At 42.7% G+C, this 22397-nt stretch overlaps 2 protein-coding genes across 4 annotated transcripts in view; one reads left to right on the forward strand and one right to left on the reverse strand.

Annotated features, from left to right (window-relative positions):
• Positions 1-4282, forward strand: part of LOC144680893 (gamma-aminobutyric acid receptor subunit rho-1-like) — a 69130-nt gene extending 64848 nt beyond the window's left edge. For both annotated transcript variants that reach the window (XM_078542415.1, XM_078542416.1), the window contains exons 9-10: positions 367-563; positions 3361-4282. In XM_078542415.1, the coding sequence (XP_078398541.1) occupies positions 367-563; positions 3361-3660 (497 nt within the window). In that variant the 3' untranslated portion in view covers positions 3661-4282. The remainder of the gene's footprint in view (positions 1-366; positions 564-3360) is intronic.
• Positions 4283-10356: 6074 nt separating this feature from the next.
• The window catches only part of LOC144680894 (peptidase M20 domain-containing protein 2-like), a 38631-nt gene continuing 26590 nt past the window's right edge, over positions 10357-22397 (reverse strand). Inside the window, exon 7 of one of the 2 annotated variants that reach the window (XM_078542417.1) lies at positions 10357-11082. In XM_078542417.1, the coding sequence (XP_078398543.1) occupies positions 10934-11082 (149 nt within the window). In that variant the 3' untranslated portion in view covers positions 10357-10933. Of the gene's footprint in view, positions 11083-11107; positions 11268-22397 lie in introns of those variants that run through there. The other variant, XM_078542418.1, reaches the window with a different exon arrangement.

Consider the following 22397-nt stretch of genomic DNA (forward strand, 5'->3'; position numbering starts at 1 on the left):
TTTATCTCTCAAAATTAAGATTCATTACATCCTCTTTTACTTTAACTTATTCTTTCCCAGAACTTGAGAACTGTGCAAATGACAAATTACTCAGTTTTCCATCCCTTCTGCAACCTATAAGTGTTTAAGCCCGCATTTTCTATCAGCACTTCTTAAGTTACCTTATCTAAACTTTTTTTTGTCTTGATAATGTAATTATAGTTGATCTTGGTCCTTTTAGATTGCTCAGTTAAAAAAAGCTAGTAGATAACTGGATACATTTACATCAGTACAATTAATTATCATACATTTTGTCATATTTCTTGTCTAAATTCTTGATTATAAATTGTGTCATTTGTAAAGCATGCCCTCTCCCTATAATTCCAGGTATAACGACAGTTCTAACTATGTCCACCATCATCACAGGCGTAAATGCTTCCATGCCAAGGGTGTCGTATATTAAAGCTGTGGACATTTACCTGTGGGTTAGTTTTGTGTTTGTCTTTCTCTCGGTGTTGGAGTACGCAGCTGTGAATTACCTAACTACAGTACAAGAAAAGAAAGAAAGGAAACTCCGGGAAAAGGTGGGAAAATTATAATGTCTTTTGACTACTATTTTTGTTTTGTAATGTTGAATCAACATGTTAATCACCTGAGGTCCTTCCCTAGCATCTCTAATCGTTTGCACTAACATTTCTTTAAGGGCTTCCTTTAAAGGAGGGTAAAAAGATAAAGACCTGCATTTTTATTGAGGGGCTGAGGGAAGGTCATCAACCTGAAATGTTAATTCTGCTCCTCTCCACAGATGCTGTCTGACCTGCTGAACAATTCCAGAAATTTTTGTTTTTATTTCAGATTTCCAGCATCCCCAGTAATCATACAAACATACGAATTAAGAGCAGGAGTAGGCCATTTCGCCTTTCAAGCCTGCTCTGCCATCAAATAAGATTATGGCTGATCTGATTGTGGCCCCAACTCCACATTCCTGCCTACCTCCTATACCCTTTGACTCCCGTGTTAATCAAGAATCTATCTAATTCAGCCTTAAAAATATTCAATGACTGCGCCTCCACCACTTTCTGGAGAGAGTTCCACTGACCCATGACCCTCAGAGAAAAAGTTTTTTCTCATCTCCGTCTTAAATGGGAGACTCCTTATTTTTAAACATCCTTTCAGCATCCACATTGCCAAGCCCCCTCAGGGTCTTATATGTTTCAATAAGATCACCTCTCATTCTGCTAAACTCCAATGGATACAGGCCCAACCTGTTCAACTTTCCTCATAGGATAATCCCCTCATTCCAGGAATCAGCCGAGTAAGTTTTCTCTGAATTGCCTCCAATACAATCATGTCCTTTCTTAAAGTAGAGACCAAAACTGTACACGGTACTCTAGATGTGGTCTCACTAATACTCCATACAACTGTAGCAAAACACCCCTACTTATATATTCCATTCCCCTTGCAATAAACAACAACATTCAATTTGCCTTGCTAATCACTTAATACCAACTTTTTGTGATTCATGTACCAGGACACTCAGGTCCCTCTGTATCTCAGAGTTCTGTAATCTCTCCCCATTTAAATAATATGCTGCTTTTTTTATTCTTCCTGCCAAAGTGGACAAGTTCATGTTTTCCCACATTATACTCCAACTGCCAATTTTTTGCCCACTCACCTAACCTATCTATATGCCTTTGCAGACACCTTATTTCCTCTTCACAACTTACTTTCTCACCTATCTTTGTGTCATCAGCAGATTTAGCAACCATACATTTGATCCCATCATTCAAGTCTTTAATATAGATTGTAAATAAATGAAGTCCCAGCATTGCTACCTGTGGCACTCCACTTGTTACATCTTGTCAAGCCAAAAATGACCCATTTAAGCCTATCCTCTCTTTCCTTTTAGCTAACCAATCCTCTATCTATGCTAATACGTTACTCCCTACATCATGAGCTCTTATTTTACATAGTAACCTTTGGTGTGGCACCTTGTCAAATGCCTTCTGGAAATCTAAGTACATCCAGTGGTTCCTTGTTACTTCCTCAAAAGAAGGCTAATAAATTAGTCAAACATGATTTTCCTTTCACAAAACCATGTTGACCCTGACTGATTGCATTGAGATTTTCTAAGTGCCCTGCTACAACTTCCTTGATAGTAGATTCCAGCATTTTCCCTATGACAGATGTTAAGTTAACTGGCCTGTGGTTTCCTGCTTTCTATTTCCTTAGTATCTTGAATAGAGGAGTTACATTCATTGTCTTTCAATCTGATGAGACCTTTCCAGAATCTGCTTTTGCTATTCTGATTTTGCATTTTTATAGAGCCTCATCACCTCTCTTGGAAAGGCCTTAAAATGCTTCACATGCATGGTAATTTTTATTACTTAGGAATGCATGGTAATTGTTTTTGCACAGCATAGATCCCATAGATGGTAATCAGATGAAACACCAAATAATGATGGAGATGGCTGAATGAGGAATATTGGCCAGTACATCAGAAGAACTCACTACTCTTCTTCAAAAGAGTGCCATAGGATCCGGGGCCTTGGTTTAACATCTCATTTGAAAGATGGAGCACTCCTTCAGTAGTCAACCTAGATTACGTGCTCTAGTCCCTGGAGTGGAGGGCAGAAGAGCTTTGAATTAACAGCTTTTTCACCCTGAGGCAAGAGTGCTATCAACTGAGCTAAGCGGAGAGAACTTCCACTACCTATGCTAGATGGAATATTATGGAGTAAAATTTAAATATTCATTTAAAAATAATTTTGTAAATTTTTATTTTTGAAAATGCCCAGGATATATTTTATTCAAGTATTATTATTACTGAAGGTATTTTACTGTTATTTTTATTCCCGATTTTAAATTGCATAAGAACATTGAATGAACAGCTCCAGAAAAAAAGACCATTTTGTCTTGGTGTCAGAATTCAAAAACAGATACCTCAATTGATTTTCTTGCCAGTGCCTTTGTCATTCCACCTCATCTTTGCCATGTGTATATCACCCTATCCTACGTCTCAGGAATGTCATGCATTAATCTAACTATTGTCTTAACTGGAGAAGACTTGTGCCTCTGTTCCTTGAGTTGACTGCAATTTCCACCCAAGTTCAGGGACTCATTATATATGGACTGTACTCTTGAACTTCTGCACTCTGTGGTGCGCACCCGTTGTTGAATTGTATGCGTTTATGAAGCTTTGACAATATTTATGACTATTTCTTTTTACAGAATAATTTCACAGGAGATGGCTATTTGGCCAATCATGCCTGTGCCAGCTCTCTGAAAGAGCTACCAACTTTCCCCAAAGTCCTGCAAAAGTTTCCTCTTCGAGTATTGTTCCTTTATTTTGATCATTAATACAAGCTTCTCCTGTTACAGCTACCATGCACGTGTGCAATACCTCAGCCAAGATCATTAATGGTAGAACGTACTTACAGTGATGGGGAAGTCAGCAACCTGGCTGAATTTGCTGCACCTGATTATATTCCACAAAATGGAGAAAAGCAGGACAGGAAGCTGGTAAATCCACCAATTGCTGATGAGCCAACTGAAAACAAGGAAAAAATCTTAAGGGGATACATTTGGATTGACACCCACGTCATCGATAAATACTCCAGACTGATATTTCCAGTTGCTTATGCACTTTTTAACGTGATATATTGGTCTATTTATTCGTAGAAATTTCTGCACGTAGAAGGTTTAAAGCCTTATCTTCCTTCCTCAGAAAGAACTTATTGGGAGGGGGCAATGGTTTCAATGGGGATGTTTTTTAACTTCCAACTATGGTGGGATCAAGCCAATCCCACAATCAATCATATTCTAGCCTGAAATATGGTAAGTAGAACTGGATGATGTGTGAGTGGTTCAAAGTTTCCTATTCAGAGTGAGCTGAATTATGCGATACATTGATTGGTAGATGGTTTGGTCTAAATCATTTTAGATGTATTTCAGATAAGTTATTTTATTCTGAATTTTCCATAGGCACTTAATTTTTCCATTATAAGTTGTTCCATTATGAGAGCATATTGAAAGTTTCTAAGTTTTTTTCTAATATAGATAAGAAATCTTGCATTTGTTCTTCAACTCCTCTTTTTTATATTAAAAACATTATTTTTAAATGAAAGAATTCTTTGAATGAGCCAGTGCATTGGATGCTACATACCATTACATAGTTACTGTTGGCTAACCATAGATTTTGGTCAACCATCTGCTGGTAGGCACTCAACACAGCCAATGATGTAAACCCTGTAGGGCAAGTCTTTATAATTAAGATTATCTGTGTCTACTTATCTACCACACAGTAAAAACACAGCAATCTAAAATACACATCTTTCAGTTTAACATTGCCAAAGGACTACAGATTAATCTTTGTTATTCAAGTATCGAAATAAACCACAGTATTAAATATATATTACTATATGTCTTAGTGAATACTCAGGTGACTATTATGCATTCCGATTCTTCCTAATCTAATAAAGCTCCAGGTGGCAATTTTATGATGTTTTGTAACAGGCCACCTTGATTGCAAAGAGACCATAAAATCAGGAGCTCAAAGCGCAGCAGACAGCATTTTATAGCAAAGAAATTTGGGCACTTTCCACCAACTGAATTGCAAGTGAATATAAGTCTTATTGTAAGTTGAAAATGATGTAATGATTGCTGGCCAGCTGCAATCCCACCACTGAGCTCAACCATATAATGTGGGGGCTGATCAGCCTTTCCGCTGAAGTTGCATTCTTGCAGATAGATTACTGTATCAAACTATGATTAGAAACACAGCACTAATATTTGTTTACATTTGCTTTTTGTATCAGTTCTTCCTGCTATTGTTGGGGGCGGGGGGTACACTCTTTTTGTTTTCTCTTTGCACTATTTTCCTGCAGTATTGCTACTTGCAGCAAACAAAACAGTGAGGATGAAAATTCCTTTGGGCTTTCTACATATTTAGGCAAGGAAGAAGCATTCACAAAAAGCCAACAAATACAGATTCAGTGACATGTAAGGGGTTATATAAATAGTCTGCTATCCCAGGATCTTCATTTAATTACCTAGATCCAAATATGGAATATCAGAGGGTATCTTTGTTCAATGTTTTTGCCACATAGTAGTACTATTTCTTGGAGGCTTACCTGAAGATAACTAGTACCACTAGGACAACTTTTGCTATGGCTACCTAATAAACATGTATGCCACTGGATCTTTCCAAACCACCAACATAAGCAAAATCCACCATTTGACGGATGCATTAGGCAAGTGACAGAAACTTCATTTACAAAGAACAACATGTTCAACTTCTCTGAACGCAGAACCCAGAATATATGTCTTGGATGCCAGGATCCCCAAGAAAACAGGGCATATTGATGGCGCCCAAGCGGTTCGATTCCTCTAGGTAGGGTTCCCTGAAATGCTAAACTATCCCCACCTCATGCAGCAGCAGCACCCCTTTTCCCAGCTGTCACGAGGGGTTCGGTGTTGCACCACTCAATCACTTCCTTACAAACTTCATTTTTTGTCTTTACAGTGGGCCGCATTTTGTGGGGGTGGTCATGGAGTTGGGTGGGGCAGGGGTGGGGGGGAGGGGCGTGATGAGAAACAGCACAAGGTGAATTGTCCATGCTCGCCATCGTTACCCGTCTGAAGCTGAGCATCACTTCAGGGTGTAGGGCATGAGCAGATTGGCATGGAAATCCTTAGGTTGTGATCTGTTACTCAGTGCTCCAACACAGATGACATTGGGCTGATATCCACCTCCGTCCCCCCACAGGCCAGCAATCAATCAAATCAGCGAGAAATGTCCTACTCTCACATCACTGTTAGAAACCCCATTAAGAGTTACAGCTTGTTCAGTCAGGTGTAATTGGGTTTTAACAGTGATGTGATTGATAAAATTTATGGCAGCAGAACCTGAAAAAAATTTGATCATGAATTAGATTTCTTTAAGCTAAATTTAAAACGCTCTCAAAATATTTTAGCTTCTACCTTCCCTCCTTGTGTACGTCCCGATCTTTAGTTTGCTCTCTGTAATTTTTTTTAACAAGTGATTTTATTTTAGTGATTTCTGGTTGTGTGCGTCTGTGAGAATTCTTTAATGTGATCGACTACTTGAACAGCTCAATGACATCACTCCAACTCCGTACTGGGAATTGCCCACCAAATAATGCTGCAATGTCACCACTGACTGCAAACTCTGTCCCATTGGGCTGAACGTTCCCTCCGGGGACAGGAAAAAGGAGTTGGGACTGTTTCCTAGTGGAGGGCGGCTGGCGTTGGGGACACACAGTCCATCTTTGGGAATTTCATGGAGGCATTGCCTTATTTGGTATGGAAACAGGTCCCCTGTCCAAAAAGGACAGTGGGTGGGCTCTCGAAGCTGGATGGCCAATCGTACCCCTTCCGGCTTGAGTGGAGCAATAGGTTGCAGTAAAGGGTAAGCAATAGGGAGGGTGCTTCAAAATAGAGGTGCCATGTCATCAAATCTTTTAAAACTTAAAATAACAAAAGAAAAAGAATCCAGGCCAACACTGGGGTGGGGGGAATAGGGGAATCTCTCGACAGGGGTCCTTGGCTGCACCTGCACCCTGCTGCTGCGTGCCCGCCTCCAGGCAGTTAAACTGGAAACTGGCCCCATCACGTCATGAACATTGTCAGTGGGAGGGGTGATAGAGGAGGGGCCGAGCATTGTCAGTGCAGTTGAGGGGGGAGTGAATGCTATTTTTGGGTGGCGTGGGGGGGGTAAGAGAGCAGTGAGCAATGTCAGGTGGTGAACAGTCAGTGTGAATACTGCTGGTGAGTGAGGGATGAACACTGTCAGGAATGAGGGGGAGTGAACATTGGGGGTGAGGGTGGGGTAGAGCACTATTGGGGTGAACAATATTGGTGGGATGAGGTTGTGCAGTTTGGGGTTGACAGATCCATTTAAAAATAGTGTAAATCAATGAACTGAAGACAGACTTTAACGGACAGGTCTTCAGTTCATGACAAAAAAAAGGAGTGGGTTTCGCTGGAATTACTTGCTAGTTGGCTTCCCAAACTAAGCTCAGCACTGGATCCCTGCTGGAGCCAGGTCCGGAATGTGCAATGACTCCAGCATAAAATGGTAAGTGGGCGCTTTAAATGGCAGTCAGGACATGCACACCTGCTCCTTGGCTGACTGGAAGGTCTGAGCCAATATATGCTTGTTATATAATTAATTGCTTCAAGCTAATCATTCAAAAAATCTAACTTCACAAAATTGGGAATAGTCATCTTAAGAGTATTGTGTGCCAGCCAGGAAATCAATCCCAACGGAGATTGTACTGGTCTCAGAGAATCAGTGTTTTAAGCCCAGATTTTCCATTGGAGTTATGCTGATTCACCAGCAAGTATTGTGCACACACTCACCACTTCCATCATATTCTATCAGAAGTAGAGCACCACCCAAACAGGGACGGACATTTTACACTTACAAGCAGATTACAGGAACCTACATCATGCAGGTTTCCCCCCATAATTTGTGCCGCGAAAACACCATGGGGAGAATTTTCTCCCCGTCAGGTGGGTTGGATGGGAGCGGGTGCAGGCAGTTGGGTAGCCGCCCGCCGCCCGCGAATGGCTGCTCGCTGCCATTTTGCGTGGGTGGGCCAATTAAGACCTGCCCAGTGTGGCGTGTACCCAGGGTGGCAGGAGAGGAGGTTGAGTCGGGGCCTGTGCTCTTTTGCGCATGCGCATGAAAGAGCATGGAAATCTATTATTAAAATTTTCAAATATCAAACCAAAGAAAAAAAAGAGTTTTTAAGATATGTCCCCTCATGTGACAGTGTCACATGAGCTGGGACACGTCAATGAATTTAATTAAAAATTGTTATTAAACTTTAAAAACCTTTATGAAACCTCATCCTGCCCATGGATGAGGTTTCATGATAAATGCGAAGGCCGCCTGGGCTCTTTGCCTGGCTGCCAACCTTAAGGCTGGACGAGCAGCTCAGTTAATTAGCTTAATTGGTGTTTAAATGGCCTTAATAGGCCTTTGACAGTTCGGTGGAGTCGGCTGCGCGCCTGCCAAACTAAAGATCTGAATGACGCACGGTGACGTCAGGATGCACGCCCAACGTCACCGCGTGTCATTTTACGACTCGGCGAGCGGCCCCCGCCCCCGCACGCTGAGCTGAAGATTCTGGTCTGTGTGCGTGGGATGTCAGTTTCGTTCAAGAATCCAGCGCTACTAAGCGCAGTGAATCTTTCATAGGTGAGCCAGAATATTTTGCAGCCCAGTAATAGCAAGACTGTTCTTGTTCAGCCCTGCCAGAAACTCCATAATATATCCCCAATCTCACCGTCTTTCTCGGATTCCTACTCAATTTAACCTGAAGATGCATAATCTTGGCTTCCTATGCAATTAAACTAAACTCTAAACCCCACATCCAGTCCATCACCTCACTTTCCCTTCTGAATTTTTGCCGGTCTTTATCCCTACCACAATCATATTAACGCTAAAATCTTCATTCATGCTGTTGTTACCTTTCCAGACTAATCTTTCAAATTCTTCCTTGCTGAACGTTCGAGCTTCAGGCTGCCTAAATTAAGTAATTTAAAACTCATCTGCCCCCATCCCATCCTGCATTTTTCTGGCCTTCTAATCCTTAATTTATTTTGATAATTATACTATTACATGCCAACAGTGTAATACTGCCCTCTATTGGTTTGTAGTGAGCTTGCAATGAATGTCCCAGAGTTTCGAAACAGGAAATTGAACATCTGGCCTTGTACTTTATAAATTAAAATCTAATAGTCTGTTTTCCTTTCTGTAATCTGTACGACATAGTCATCATAAATTATCTAGTACCTGCTCAAAATAGTTCCACATTCATCCTTAAGACCATAACGTATACACTTCACAGTAGAGAATGTAGGATAATGTATAAATAGTACAGGGAACACACTAGTGGCGGAAGGAAAAAAATTAAGAACACGGTATGTTTAATGTGAAATTTAAAGTGTTAGAAACAATTTAAGGAGAGTGTTATAATTGTTTATTTTGTTTGTTCATGTGGTATGGTCAATGCAGGAAGTGCCACTTTTAGCAAATATATATAGTTTCCCCGAAAAGGAACCACTGCAGGTCATGTAGTAACGGTGTTATCACAATAGAATTCCAGGATTCTGACACAGCGCTGATGAATAAACAGCAATAAGTATTCAAACTAGGATGAAGTGTGACCTGTGTTCCCACAATACTGCTCCTCATTCTTTCATGATGGTAGAGAGCACACGAAAGAGTGGGGCAGTTTAAAAAACCTATAGATTGTACACATTGCAGCAATTGTGCAGGAGCACCACAATCACATCACCTAGCTGTCTTGCTTAAATAAGTCAAAAGTGTAAAATACAATGCAGGGTCAGGCAAACATCACAGTATTAGACACAGAATTAACCATTTCTGGGCCATCAACTTATCTAGCATGAGATAGTACTAGACACTTCCTTTCCAAAGCCAAGACATCAACACCCCATCCGACAGCCACTGTACTCAACTCCCACTGAGGAACTTCTTAAAAAGAGCATTTGTTTAGGTAGTAGAAGACACACACCATATACTTTCACAAAGGGGAGATGCTGGAATAAGAAACACTAACCACCCATTAGAGAGAAAAAAACAAACTTAGGTTGTTACCTCTGTCAGTTCATTTGAGATTACTGCAGTTTCAGGTAGTTGTCCAGGAATAGTGGCATCAATTGTACTTGATGCAAAGTCGAGAGCAATAATGGGATACTTTATTGCTCCACTTATTGATCAAATGTGCATTGGCTGGCGCAGGCACCTGGTGTCATTCAGTGAAAGCTTAAGAGTCTGTCTCCAAATGAGGTTCTGTACATGTTTCCTCAGATTTCTTCCATATTAATGGTTCCTAGTGAACCTCCTCTTCCGCCCCCTCCATGGCAATATGTTTTCAGATGGCAGAATTGATCAAGAGACCACAGACCAAAATGATCTTGAAGATTTTCACAGGGCTATCCTGCAATACCCACTAAATCTGTCAAGGCAAATGCCATAACTTTCTTATAAATTTAGTTTTTAATGACATTCCAGTACCAACTATCAGTGCCACATTTCTCATCTCAGTGAGAAGTTGAAATAGTAACCTGAAAGAATTTCAAAACAAATTGAGTGATTTCTTTGACACCTTTCAAAAAAAAAGCAGTAGTTTGCTAACTGGCTGGTTTTCATTTGTGATGTTTGAATTTTGTGATTTTCTTTTTTGTTATATTCCCTACTTGTTCAATTATGATTGGTTTCCTGAATATGATATTTAATGAATATGAAAATCAAACTGCAGCTACAATAAAGTTGCAAGTAATACATGGAGTGTGTTGGACAAAATCAATACTAATCAAAGCTTTTAATACATATCTACGTAGATTTATTTTTTCCAATAACAAGCAAAAAATAATTCTCCTCATACATGGTAAATTACAAATATCTTGAGCAAAGCAATATTTCTAGAATTCATATTGAAATATAGCTAGGATGAGAGACATTGGCTGCTTATTACTATAAATGAGGATTTTATTTTTCTTCATATCATGACCTAGAAACTACAAAACCATTCTGTACCAAATCAATTTTTAAAAAAAATATACGATACAATAGCTTTCCCATGTTAAAATAAAATCATGCAAAATGCTTGAATACCAGGCTGCAGAAATTTTAAATTGTATTTACAAATATTTAGTAGAGATAAAAGGCATATATCAACATTACAGAACTTGATTTGCTTTTGCAGGTTAAACAATGTGGGTAAATGTAAAATCTACATTACCAATGCACGTATTCTGGCAGTTTTACATAGAATAGTGATCTTTTGTTGTGATTAATTTACAATCCATCAACACCGGAGTAAAAAAATTATATTTTTAATTATGTGATCATTTAATGATGGCCATTTTAATCTCCATTGTAAGAGACGTGTATTGTTCAAACACCATCTGTTTGTTCTTGTAACTTAATCTTTTTAAAATCTCCTTTCATCTGCTGCAACAGATCTGGGTTTAACACAACATCCAACGCAGTCATTGCCAAGGCCTTTGCTGTTCGCAAAGTGTAATACTGTGCTTCTTTAGATCCTGCAACAACAGCATATCACCAAAATAAGTACAACTAATGCAAGATGATTTTATTTATTAAATTGTAATTTAAACTAGTTTTTATCTGGTCTACTACGTAGACATATAAAAACTTTGTTTTCACTTGAACATTCCAATGCAATCTTGGTTGGTCTCTGGGATGAGAGTAGATGAAGACAAAAAGTCTGAAAATATTTTGTGACAAAAGAAACACATATACATTATAGCGCAAAACAGCAAAGTCACTGAAGCTTGAGAAACCGGAAAATTATAGCACTTTTTATGATCTGTAGTGAAATGCAAATTCTTCAAATGGGTGGAATTAGGCTTCAAATGGCTTTTACCTTCTATTACCATCAAGACTGCGGAACAATGCGTTTGTATAAAATCACCAAAGTGACCTCAGCATTTCAGTGTTTAAAGCAGTTAGTGCATGCAATACAGGATGAAGTAAACAATACACCAGAGCATGGCTTTATAAACTTATTCATAAACCTTTTCAGTATCAAAAGTTTTACAAACACTGCTAACTGACTGGTTTGGTTTTGCTTTTTAGCAGATCCCAGGTATAAAGGGAGCAACTCAAATCTCAAGAACAACGTGCATCTATGCCCTCAATGTAGAAAAAAAGTGCTTCACAGAAGCATAGATTAAAAATTGACACTGATACAATGCAAGAAATATTAGGATGAGTGACTAAATGCTTGGTTAGAGGGAAGTTCTAAAGGGGGTCATAAAGAAAGATTGAGGGAGACCATCCCTTGAAAGCATTAGCATCAACTCAGTTTCCATTGGTGGGATAAACAAGTAGTCATCACAAACCTAAGATAGATACTTGTCAGCTAGGCAAGATAATGGTGCGTGTTTAAGTCCTAGGCTAGAGATTTTATCTTGACAACATAAACTGTTCTGGATTATGTACTTGCGAAGCGAAGTGCAGCAAAGCAAAGGTCAGAAAAACATATCAAAGGGTGGGATTCCATAATGGAAAAGTAGGAATTCTGCCATGGGCAGAAATTTCTCAACCGTGGTTTCTCACATTCTACTGTTTGAAAACCTGAGGTCATTCAAAACTGTGCTGCATTGTCTTAACTAGCAGCAAGTCTGTTCATATTATTTAAATGGTGAGAGATTGCAGAGCTCTGAGATTCTGAGGGATCTGGGTGTAAAGGCTAGTATGCAGGTACAGCAAGTAATTAGGAATTAGTAATTCGTAAGGTCAGCCACGACCTTATTGAATGGCGGAGCAGACTCAAGGGGCCGAATGGTCTACTCCTGTTCCTATTTCTTACGTTCTTATGAAAGCTAATAGAATGTTATTATTTATTGTGAGGAGAATTGATTAAAAAAGTAGGGAGGTAATGCTTCAGTTGTACAGGGCACTGGTGAGATCACATCTGGGGTATTGTGTACAGTGCTGGTCTCCTTATTTAAGGAAAGTAAATGCATTAGAAGCAGTTCAGAGAAGGTTTACCAAACTAATACCAGGAATGGGCGGGAAGTCTTATGAGAAAAGGTTGGACAGGTTAGGCTTGTATCCACCGGAGTTTAGAAGAGTAAAAGGTCACTTGATTGAAACATGTAAGATCCTGAGGGGTCTTGACAGGGTGATTGTGGAAAGAATGCTTCCTTTTGTGGGAGAATCTAGAACTAGGGGTCACTGTTTAAAAATAAGGGATTGCTCAGTTAAGACAGAGATGAGGAGAATGTTTTCTCTCAGGGAGTCGTGAGTCTCTTCCTCAAAAGGCGTTGGAAGCTGAGTCTTTGAATATTTTTATGACAGAGCTAGATAGATTCTTGATTAACAAGGGGGTGAAAGGTTGTCAGGGGTAGGCAGGAATGTGGGTTTGAGGGTACAATCAGATCAGCCATGATCTTATTTAATGGAGCAGGCTCGAGGGGCCGGGTGGCCTACTCCTGCTCCTAATTTGTATGTTTGTATCTCTTGTGCTCGCTGATGTACACTGGCTCCCAGTTAAACAACACCTCGATTTTAAAATTCTTATCCTCGCTTTCAAATCTCCCCATGGCCTCTTCCCACCTTGTCTCTGTAATCTCCTCCATACATACATACAAACATATGAATTAGGAGCAGGAGGCTGCCATTCAGCCCCTCAAGTCTGCGCTGCCATTTGATAAAATCATGGCTGATCTAATTGTAGCTTCAACTCTGCTTGCCTGTCTACCCCCATACCCTTTGACTCCCTTGTTAACTCAACTTTAAAAATATTCAGTGATGCTGTTTTCACTGCTCTCTGGGGAAGAGCATTCCACATACTAACATTAAATGGGAGACCCCTTACTTTTAAACTGTGTCCCCTAGTTCTAGTCTCTCCCACAAGGGGAAACATTCTCCCGGTATCCATCCTATCAAGTCCCCTCTGTATCAGATATTTTTCAATAAGATTGTCTCTCATTCTTCTAAATTCTAATGGATACAGGTCCAACCTTTGCTCACAAGACAACTACTCTATCAAAGGAACCAGTCAAGTGAACCTGTGAGTCCAGCCCCACGATCCTCTGAGATGTCTGTACTCATTTCATTCTGGTCATTTGAAGATCCAGTTTTAATTGTTCCACCGTTTGCAGCCCCTCCCTTTGGCTGCCTTGCTCCCAAGTTCTGAAATTCCCTCCTTAAACATCTCCTCCCTCCTTTAAGATGCTCCTTAAAACCTACTCCTTTGACAAAGCTTTGTGCCCTCTGCCCTAATATTGCCTTATGTGGCTTGATGTCTAATTTTGCTTTGCTGGTATGTTTTATGTTAAAGGCTCTATATAAATAAAATTTGTTGTTTCATGAATAACGTATACAATTATATATCCAGGAATCATACTTCAATAATCGCGGCAAGTGAATTCAGCCAACAGTTCAAGACCACTCTACTAGAAGTGTGAAGTAATGCATTTGGGGAGGGCAAACAAAGCAAGGGAATACTCAATAAACAGGAAGTTGAGGGGGGTTGAGGAAGTGTGAGGCATTGGAGCGCATGTCCACAGATCCTTGAAGGTGGCAGGACAGGCAGACAAGGTGGTCAAGAAAGCATATGGAATGCTTATTGGGCAAGGTATTGAATACAAATGCAGGAATGGGATGAAGGAACTGTATGAAACGCTGGTTAGTCCGCAGCTGGAATTGTGTACAATTCTGGTCACCACATTACAGGAAGGACATAACTGGTCTGAAGAGAGTGCAGAGATTTACAAGAATGTTGCCAGGGCTTGAAAATTGCAAGCGATAAAGAGAGATTGAATAGGCTAGGATTGTTTTCCTTAGAACAGAAGAGGCTAAGGGGTGACCTAATTGAGGTGTGCAAAATTATGAGGGGCCTAGATAGGGTTGACAGAAAAGACTTGTATCCCCTAGCTGAGGGGTCAATTACCAAGGGGCACAGATTTAAGGTGATTGGTAGAAAGATTAGAGGGGACATAAGGAAAAGCATTTTCACCCAGAAGGTGGTGGGTATCTGGAATTCACTGCCTAAGTTGGTTGAGGCTGATACGCTCAACTCATTTAAAAGGCACCTGGATCTGCATCCGAAGTCTGTAACCTGCAAGGCTATGGACCAGATGCCAGAAAGCGGGATTAAAATGAGCGACTAGTTTCTTTTTTCTCTTTTTGGCCAGCATAGACATGATGGGCTGAATGGCCTCTTTCTGCACCATAACTTTTCTATGGTTCTGTGGTTCTAATCATGCAATAACAGTGCTTTCTATTTGAAGGTTTACAGCATTGGTTAGACTTTTCTTCCCCTTTCCGGTTTATCCTGCATTTAAATAATAAGCAGACAAAAATTGGCTTCAAAGCCATGCCTTATGACTAGGAGCCCAATGATAAAGTTTTAACTTCATGTCCACATGACCCGAGGATGCATTATTAATTGTTACAAATGAATACAGAACTTAGAAGAACATGTCATTTTGAAGTAAATCTAGAGGCATGGCCGGGATTTTGTCAGGTCAACAGGGTCCCACCCATTGGTTGGAGAATAGGCAGGGAACCCCAGTCATTTCCGTGGGGGAGGCCTAATGGAATCAAGTGCCCTTCAGGCACTTTTGGTGGTCATCATTGGGTCTTCCTCACGATGAAAGTTCCTAGCAGGAGATTTTGCTGCTCCCAGGAGACTGACACAGGACTCTCCCACGATTAAGTGGGCCTGGCCGTCAGGGTTGCTGCTGCGACAGGCTGCATTAAACCCAGCCCATGCATTTTGAAATCAGTGGTTGGTTTGGCAAGATACAGCTGAGCTGATGGCAAATGACTGACGGCTGGCAATCTGTTCTGGAGGGATAAAGCAATTAGACAGGAGCAAGGTTTCCAGACTGGCACATTGAAGCATTGTCAGGTCACTGTCAATTATGTACAAAGTTTATTTGGCTCGTCATCTTAAAGTTTTGCTTCTACCATATACTGATGATCTACGTGCTTCAAAAGCTATGGGCGGAATCGTCCCAGATTTGCACAAAGTGCAGTAGCGGGCGGGAAAAGGGCATTTTAGGCGTTTTACTCACTGGCCGCAATGGTGGCTTTTCGTGCCATATCGTCCCATTCCCAATGTATCCGCCTCATTAATAATGCATTCCCAGGAAACCTGCTGGATCGCTAGCAGGGCAGCCTCTGATTTGCCTGCCCTGCCATCACATCAGGCCTTCAGTAATCTGGGCACCATATTTAAAGGGTGCCCCTGCATAGAGCTAGCACTCTCTAAGGGATAGAAGGCTGCTGAAAAGTCAGGGCTGCCAAAGGGAGGAAACACCCTGCCCCTAAACTTAGCCCTGCCTCCCTCGGTGCCTACTGGGTGCAGCGGATGCCCGCTGTGAAGTTCTCCATCCCCGTTCATTGGAAAACCAGCAAGCAAGGTCACCAATCCAGCATGGGAGGGGTCCCAGTGGCAGCAGTGGTCAGTCCCAGCGCCTTGCAAAAGAGGACAGCCACCCAGTGCTGAAAGAGGGTGAATGATCTCCTCCGCTCCGCCAGGGTAAGTCACTCTTCTCATCACTCTCAACTCACACACATACAAGCCCATCACACATGCATAGGGATCTCACTCACTACTAGGTCAAGGGACATTACCATTCACTCTGTGGATTGTGTCCTCATCCCATCCATGGCACCACTCCCCACTCACACATGCCAGGACCTTCTCATTTGGCTTGGCAGGCATCCGGCTTCCACGCTCTCCATCATTATTCATGCAGGACAAGCTGGCACACAACAAAAGGGAGAGGTCGCAGACTGGTGGAGGAATGCCTGATGTCATTAGGCTAACATTTTTTCCAGAATATTTTTCTGGTTTATTGTGAGATAGGTTTCTGGGGATAAGTGTGGTTGGGTCTGTGTATGATTTAATTACATTTTGTAGTCAAGCAGACTACAAGCTTTAAATCATCAAAAGGGGCTAGGTGCTTGACATGCTAATGGGTAAACTTGGATGCTGGCTTAGCATGTAAGGTGTGAACGGCATTTTTAGGTAAATGAAGGGATCTTTGGATTTCAAAGGGATCATAGTCTGCTTACAACTAGCCAGATAAGCTAGGCTAAAGAATGTGTTTATTTTTCTCAAAGGTTACTGGCAATATTGGCACCATGATAGTTTTTGTATTATGAGGAAGATACAGTTTCAAAGACATCTGGGACAATAGAATTTACATATTAAAAAGAGAGAGAAACATATATAAAGGAGAATGAAAAGCCATGTGGGAGAAGGCCATAAAAACCTAACAGGAGTGTGTGAAATAGCCTTAGTGAAGCCTCCAGCCATTTGTGCATAAGTCTGCCATCTAACTAAACTGAAGAAAAGCCATTTGGAATTGCACTGTCCAGGGTATTGTGTTAACTTGCTGAGCTTGTATTAAATCTAAAATCTAGTTTGGACCGTTGCCTTAAAAGGAGTGTAACTGGGAGTCAGGTTAATTAAGAATTTTAGGAGTTACTATAGTAGTAATTGTAGTCTTATGTATTTGCTTAAAATATTTTATTTTGTGAATAAATATTTTAATTTCATTTTTTAAATCTTTAAAGGTCTTGGTGGACTTATTACGTCTGAATTTAGTGCACACATCTCGTAATAAATACAAATTGCAAAACCGTTGTGATAGCGTGACCAAGTTTCCCTCGTGCATTTGGTCTGCCTGGCACACACCATCTGCCACATTCTAACACTGATATCACGGACTTTGAAAATAGAATCATCCAGCTGGCTGGCAATGATCTGGACCGTTCCTGTGCTAACGTGAGGTTGGCGGTGCTCAACCAAGTGAGGATCCAGCAGTGCAACATCCATCAGACAACCATGTTGTGAGTAAGTTCCCCTGTTCTGCAGTTCCCTGCCATGCACTAATTACCTCTCCTTGCTTTCGCAGGCACATCTGGGAAACAGCCGAGGAGGTCCACGAGTCAGGCCCTCGCCTCAAGCCCCGAAGACACTTCAGAAGAAAAATCTGATGTTACTCTAATCAAAGACCCTTCACAGAGATTACCTATACCCTCCACCAGCGCAGGGACATTCACCTCGGTGAGACCTAATTCTAAAGTAGCCTCGAGGTCACAATCCGGTGAGCACATCGAACTCTCTGATCCATAGCAGGTGGTGGCAGGGACTTCCCAGGTTTCCGGCGCTCAGAGGACTGCTGGAGGCCAGAAATCTGCTGAGACTGAGTCAGATGAGGAGCCTCTGGAGTCAGTCATACCTCAGTTGCTGGAGCTGCAAAGGCAAGCTCGGTTGCAGGAGTCTGGCTGCCTTCAGGCTGATAGTGCGGCATGCCAATGCACCGAGGTCAACACTGGTAAGATGGCAACTGCCATGGAGACCTTGGTCCAGGACATCAGTCCGGCACTGCTGCACGGGCTGAACTCCATTGTTGACGCCACAGTTGGCCTCCAACAGCGTCAACGCAAGAGGGGTATGGGGCAGCTCGATCTCACTCCAGCTTCCCCTTCTCCTCAAGGAGTCAGCCAGGGGCCCTCAGATACTCATTGGGAGGAGAATCAGCAGGTGCACGCCTCAGGGCCATCTACCCAGGTGACTCCGGGAGTGTCCAGCCCATCTGAATCCCCTCTTCCTGTGATCCCGGCAGCTCCAGCTCCACAGAGGAAGGTGCCACTGCCACGCAGCAGGACCCCGAAAGCAGGTTAAGGCCTCCAGGTCTTGGCCCTCCAGATGGCACCTGCCAAGGTCATTACAAACAGGGCGTTGCAGTCAGCAGGCTTCCTCCACCTCTGCTGTGGATGTTGGGGGAGCACGAAGATGAAGGACCAGGGTTAGGAAGGTTAAGATGTAACTCTTTTGAGCACAAATCAAATAAACTAAATTAACAAAAGGGACAAATTAAAAGGCAGCCCCTTAAAGAGAAACTGCAAAAGCAAAAGACAAAATTCAAAGGAAACTTACAAACATTAAAGTTGCATAGCCTGGGCACAGGGTGTTAATCACTTGTACTAAATGTTCACTATTGTAAATCAACTCCCAAGAATGTCTCCTTGCCTATGGCTCCTTGTTATGATGACCAGTGTTCGTGTCACTCAGATGTGAAACCAAGTTTCCTGGCATAAAGGCAGGTGTCTTAGTCCAGGGCCTCTTCCCTGTGCAATGCGTAACCTTCAGATCAAAGTGAAGGTCCAGCTTCACACGCACTGGACACATTAGTGATGTCTGAACCTCAATGGTGCTTCTCATTGCTGCCGAATGTCATGGGCAGGCCTCAGAGTTCTGTCATTCTCTCTCCACGTGCTCTCAGCACCTTTGAGGTGGTGTGGTCCCCGCATCTCTTCAGCATCTGTAACCAATGATACTGTGATCCTGAAGGGGTCAGGTGCTCAAGCCTGACAAAGGATCAGGTGCAGTTAAAGTTTCACGGCTGCGTCTCCATGATATGATCCTGATTACAAAGCGCAAGCGAGCTGTCCTCAGTCAGACATTCTCAGGGGGAATGTGAAGGTCTATGGAGTGTCCTCATTGCACGTTGTCATCATTCCCCTGGAATCTAATGACTATTGGGGGCTCCATTGCATCTTCATGACATCAGTCTCAGCACTGAGGGTATGTGTGCTGCCATCAGCCACACAGGAGTCAAATGCTCACAGATGCAAGATGAAGATGTCAGGACTGTCCTCACTGCATCTCGTCATCATCCTCCACAAATCTTGCAGCCATAAGGGCCTCCCAAGTGCGCCTACCTCGTATGGCCAGTGAGATGGCCTCATAACTTGCATCCTTGCCTTTGAGGATCTCATCATGGTCATCCATTTTGATGTCCTCCTCATCGGAGGAGGATACATGCAGCTCCTCCTCAGCCAGGTCCACCCACCTTTGCAGTGCCAGGACATGGAGCGTGCAGCAAGCGGCGATGATGCATGACACCCGTTGGGGACTATATTTTAGAGCTCCACCTGACCTGTCAAGGCACCAGAACCTCATTTTCAAAATGCCTATCATTTGCTCCACCAAAGTCCAGGTCATAGCATGAGCCTCTTTATACCTATGCTACAGTCTGAGGCCGCCGCATGGGTATCATCAGCCTTGTCCTCTGTGGGTAGCCTTGTCCCCAGCAGCCAACCCTGCAGCCTCTGTGGAACCTGGAAGATGTCAGAGATCTGAGACCTGCTAAGGATGTAAGAATCGTGGACACACCCTGGGAATCGAGCGCAGGCCTGTTGGATGTGGTTGTGGTGTCGCACACCAGCTGTACATTCAACGAGTGGAACCCTTACAGTTCGCATACTGAACTGCTTGTTGCCAAGAAGATCTAAATGCCATGGAAGTGTAGTCGATGGCACCCTGCACCTGTGGAAAACCACAGATCTGCGCAAACCCCAGCGCTCTTGCTTCCTGGCTTTCTTGATTCCAGTTGAAATGCACAAAGTTCTGTGCCTTCGCGGGAATGGCATCCATGACCTCCTGAATACACGTGCAAGGAGGCTTGTGAGATCCCAGACAGATCACCTGTAGAGCACTGGAAGGAGCCACAGGAGTAAAAATTGAGCACTGTGGTCACTTTCACAGCCACAGGCAGTTGATGCCATCCATGTCCCCATCGTGCCAAATCCTAAGCAGGTGGTATATGTGACCGACCAGTTCCTTAGACATGTGCAATCTTTGGCGACACTAGTTCTTGATGTTCTGCAGGAATGACAGGCGCTCTCTATAGACCCTAGGTCTAGTGAGGTGCCTACAAGTGATGGCTCACCGTAGATGGCCGGCTGCATGCGCAGTAGGCCCTGCTGCCCCTTCATCTTGAGGGAGGTGTTCCTCCCTTTGCAGAGCCAGGCACTTCCACTGCTCTCTTCTTCTCTGTTCTCTGTGAGCCATCAGGCAAACCACTAAATCACCAGACTCCATAAGCCTGATATTCTTCTCCTGCAGGATCAAAGAGAGAGATGCGTGGGTTATCTTGGTCTGAGAGCCTCTCTTGGTTAAGTCTTAAGGCCCCTTCACGCATGCAGGAGTGTGCTGGCCACTACTTTGGTGGCCGGTGTGGAGTGCGCTCACTGGCTTTCTGAAACCCCACCCACCTCCACCCCACTCCACTTGACCAATTGGTGGCAGATTCAGCCGCTGGGCTACATGCTGTGCTCTTGGCTCAGGCACAGGCATTCTCCTAACCCATACTACAAGGCTGTGGTCTTAGCTTGAACTATAATGGGTATTGGTCCAAACCTTAATAAAGACATTGCAAGGAGCTGTGAGCGCCCCCACCAGTGACTACTCCATAGCCACCTTTCGCAAGGGGATTCTACAGCTCGCCCAGTCGGCCAATTGCTCTGCTGCCCCCTAAAACACACATTAACTTGCAGTCTGTGCCTGAGGGGTGAAAAGTTCAGGAGCATTTGGTGGCATTTTCATGCTTTTGCGTTGCTTGAGTGGGCAGAGAAGCTTCTGAAGCCCGACTCCAAGCAGATCAATGGAGCTGCTGCAGTACGGTCTCAGTTGTGGAAGAATGCTCACTGTTGACAAGCTTTCCCCAAGTGCGTGGCCGCTTCCCTCTCCCCCCTCCCCACCTACCCCAACGCCCCCAGCATGTGCTTTAGTATTTCCTTCAGTCTGTGCTGCCTTGCCTCCTACCCCAACCCCTGCCAGCCTGACCCGCACTGGAGCCCTTGCTCTACACTGAAAGTCAGCTGGGAAAAAGCAACTTGTCTGTGTCCCCTGCGAATGCGCGGCACCTCTTCCTTGGATGCCTTACAGAAAAAATCTCCTGGAAATTTCCTTTTTAAGAATCTCCATTATGTGCATCTCAGTTATTCCTTTTCACTCCAGAGGAAGCAGCCTTTGTGACAGCGAAGAAACACTGAACAATCATTTAAAAGGAAGTCTCACCAGGAAAAAGTTTCACATGAGATTAAACTTCAAAAGAATGAAACAGACTTTGCTGCATGGGGGGAAGGGGAAACAAAGGGTATTTCCGAATGATGTTTTAAATAGGCCAAATAGCCCTGTTCCATAAATATCTTGTGAACTGAATAAATTATGCAAATAAGTGCAAAGTGTTGCAGTAAATCTCTCATGGAAAAGTTTGTTTTATATGGTTCATAGAAACAGCTTCTCTGGAATTAGTCATGGGCCAGAACTTCTGTGCAGATTATAGGCCCTTCGGCCCATTACTGTCTCTGTAATTAGCTAACATCCTACAGATTGTTGGGAGTTTAAGCTTTAAGTGGTAAAATGGGGGAGGCAAAGGGAAAATGGAACCCTATTTCAGCTCAACGGGGAAATAATTTGAAGCAAAAATGTATGAACTCTAAGTATACCCATTGCATCAAATCATTTCGAATTAATTGACTCATAAACATTCTATGTTGAGATCACAGCCTCCAATAAAGTGGTCCTCAAATGTTCTGAGAAACAGTTTAAAATCTAAAAATTGGTTTAATGAAGAATTAATTCAAGCACAGAGGTGAGAACAGATTATCTATACCAGAGGACTCCCAAATCCCTTTCTAACCAGATTCCAGTGAATTTTGAGAAATTCCAACTGCTCATCAACAACAGGGCTTATGCATAGTTGACAACTACAGAATTCTATTTCTTCTTAGGCTGTTCAGTGCTGAGATGAGATGACCGGGCTTGTCTGACACAGGAATAAAGGTGGGTACAAGTAGGCTTCACGTTTAGTTAATTAACATTGATCAAGTTTTCAATCAACATAGATGGGTAGAAATTCATCTGGAGTGATGCCACGAAATGGGCGGTTTTGGATCAGTCTCCCGTTATACACAGTGCCTGATATTTCATTCCATTGAGTGAATATCAGAGGCTGCAGGTGACTGATCTGATACCATCCATTCTGCTCCCTAGACGACATATTTACATTTTCAGAAA

This window comes from Cetorhinus maximus, chromosome 5 (genome assembly GCF_964194155.1).
Source record: "Cetorhinus maximus chromosome 5, sCetMax3.hap1.1, whole genome shotgun sequence".
NCBI classification, from domain to species: domain Eukaryota; kingdom Metazoa; phylum Chordata; class Chondrichthyes; order Lamniformes; family Cetorhinidae; genus Cetorhinus; species Cetorhinus maximus.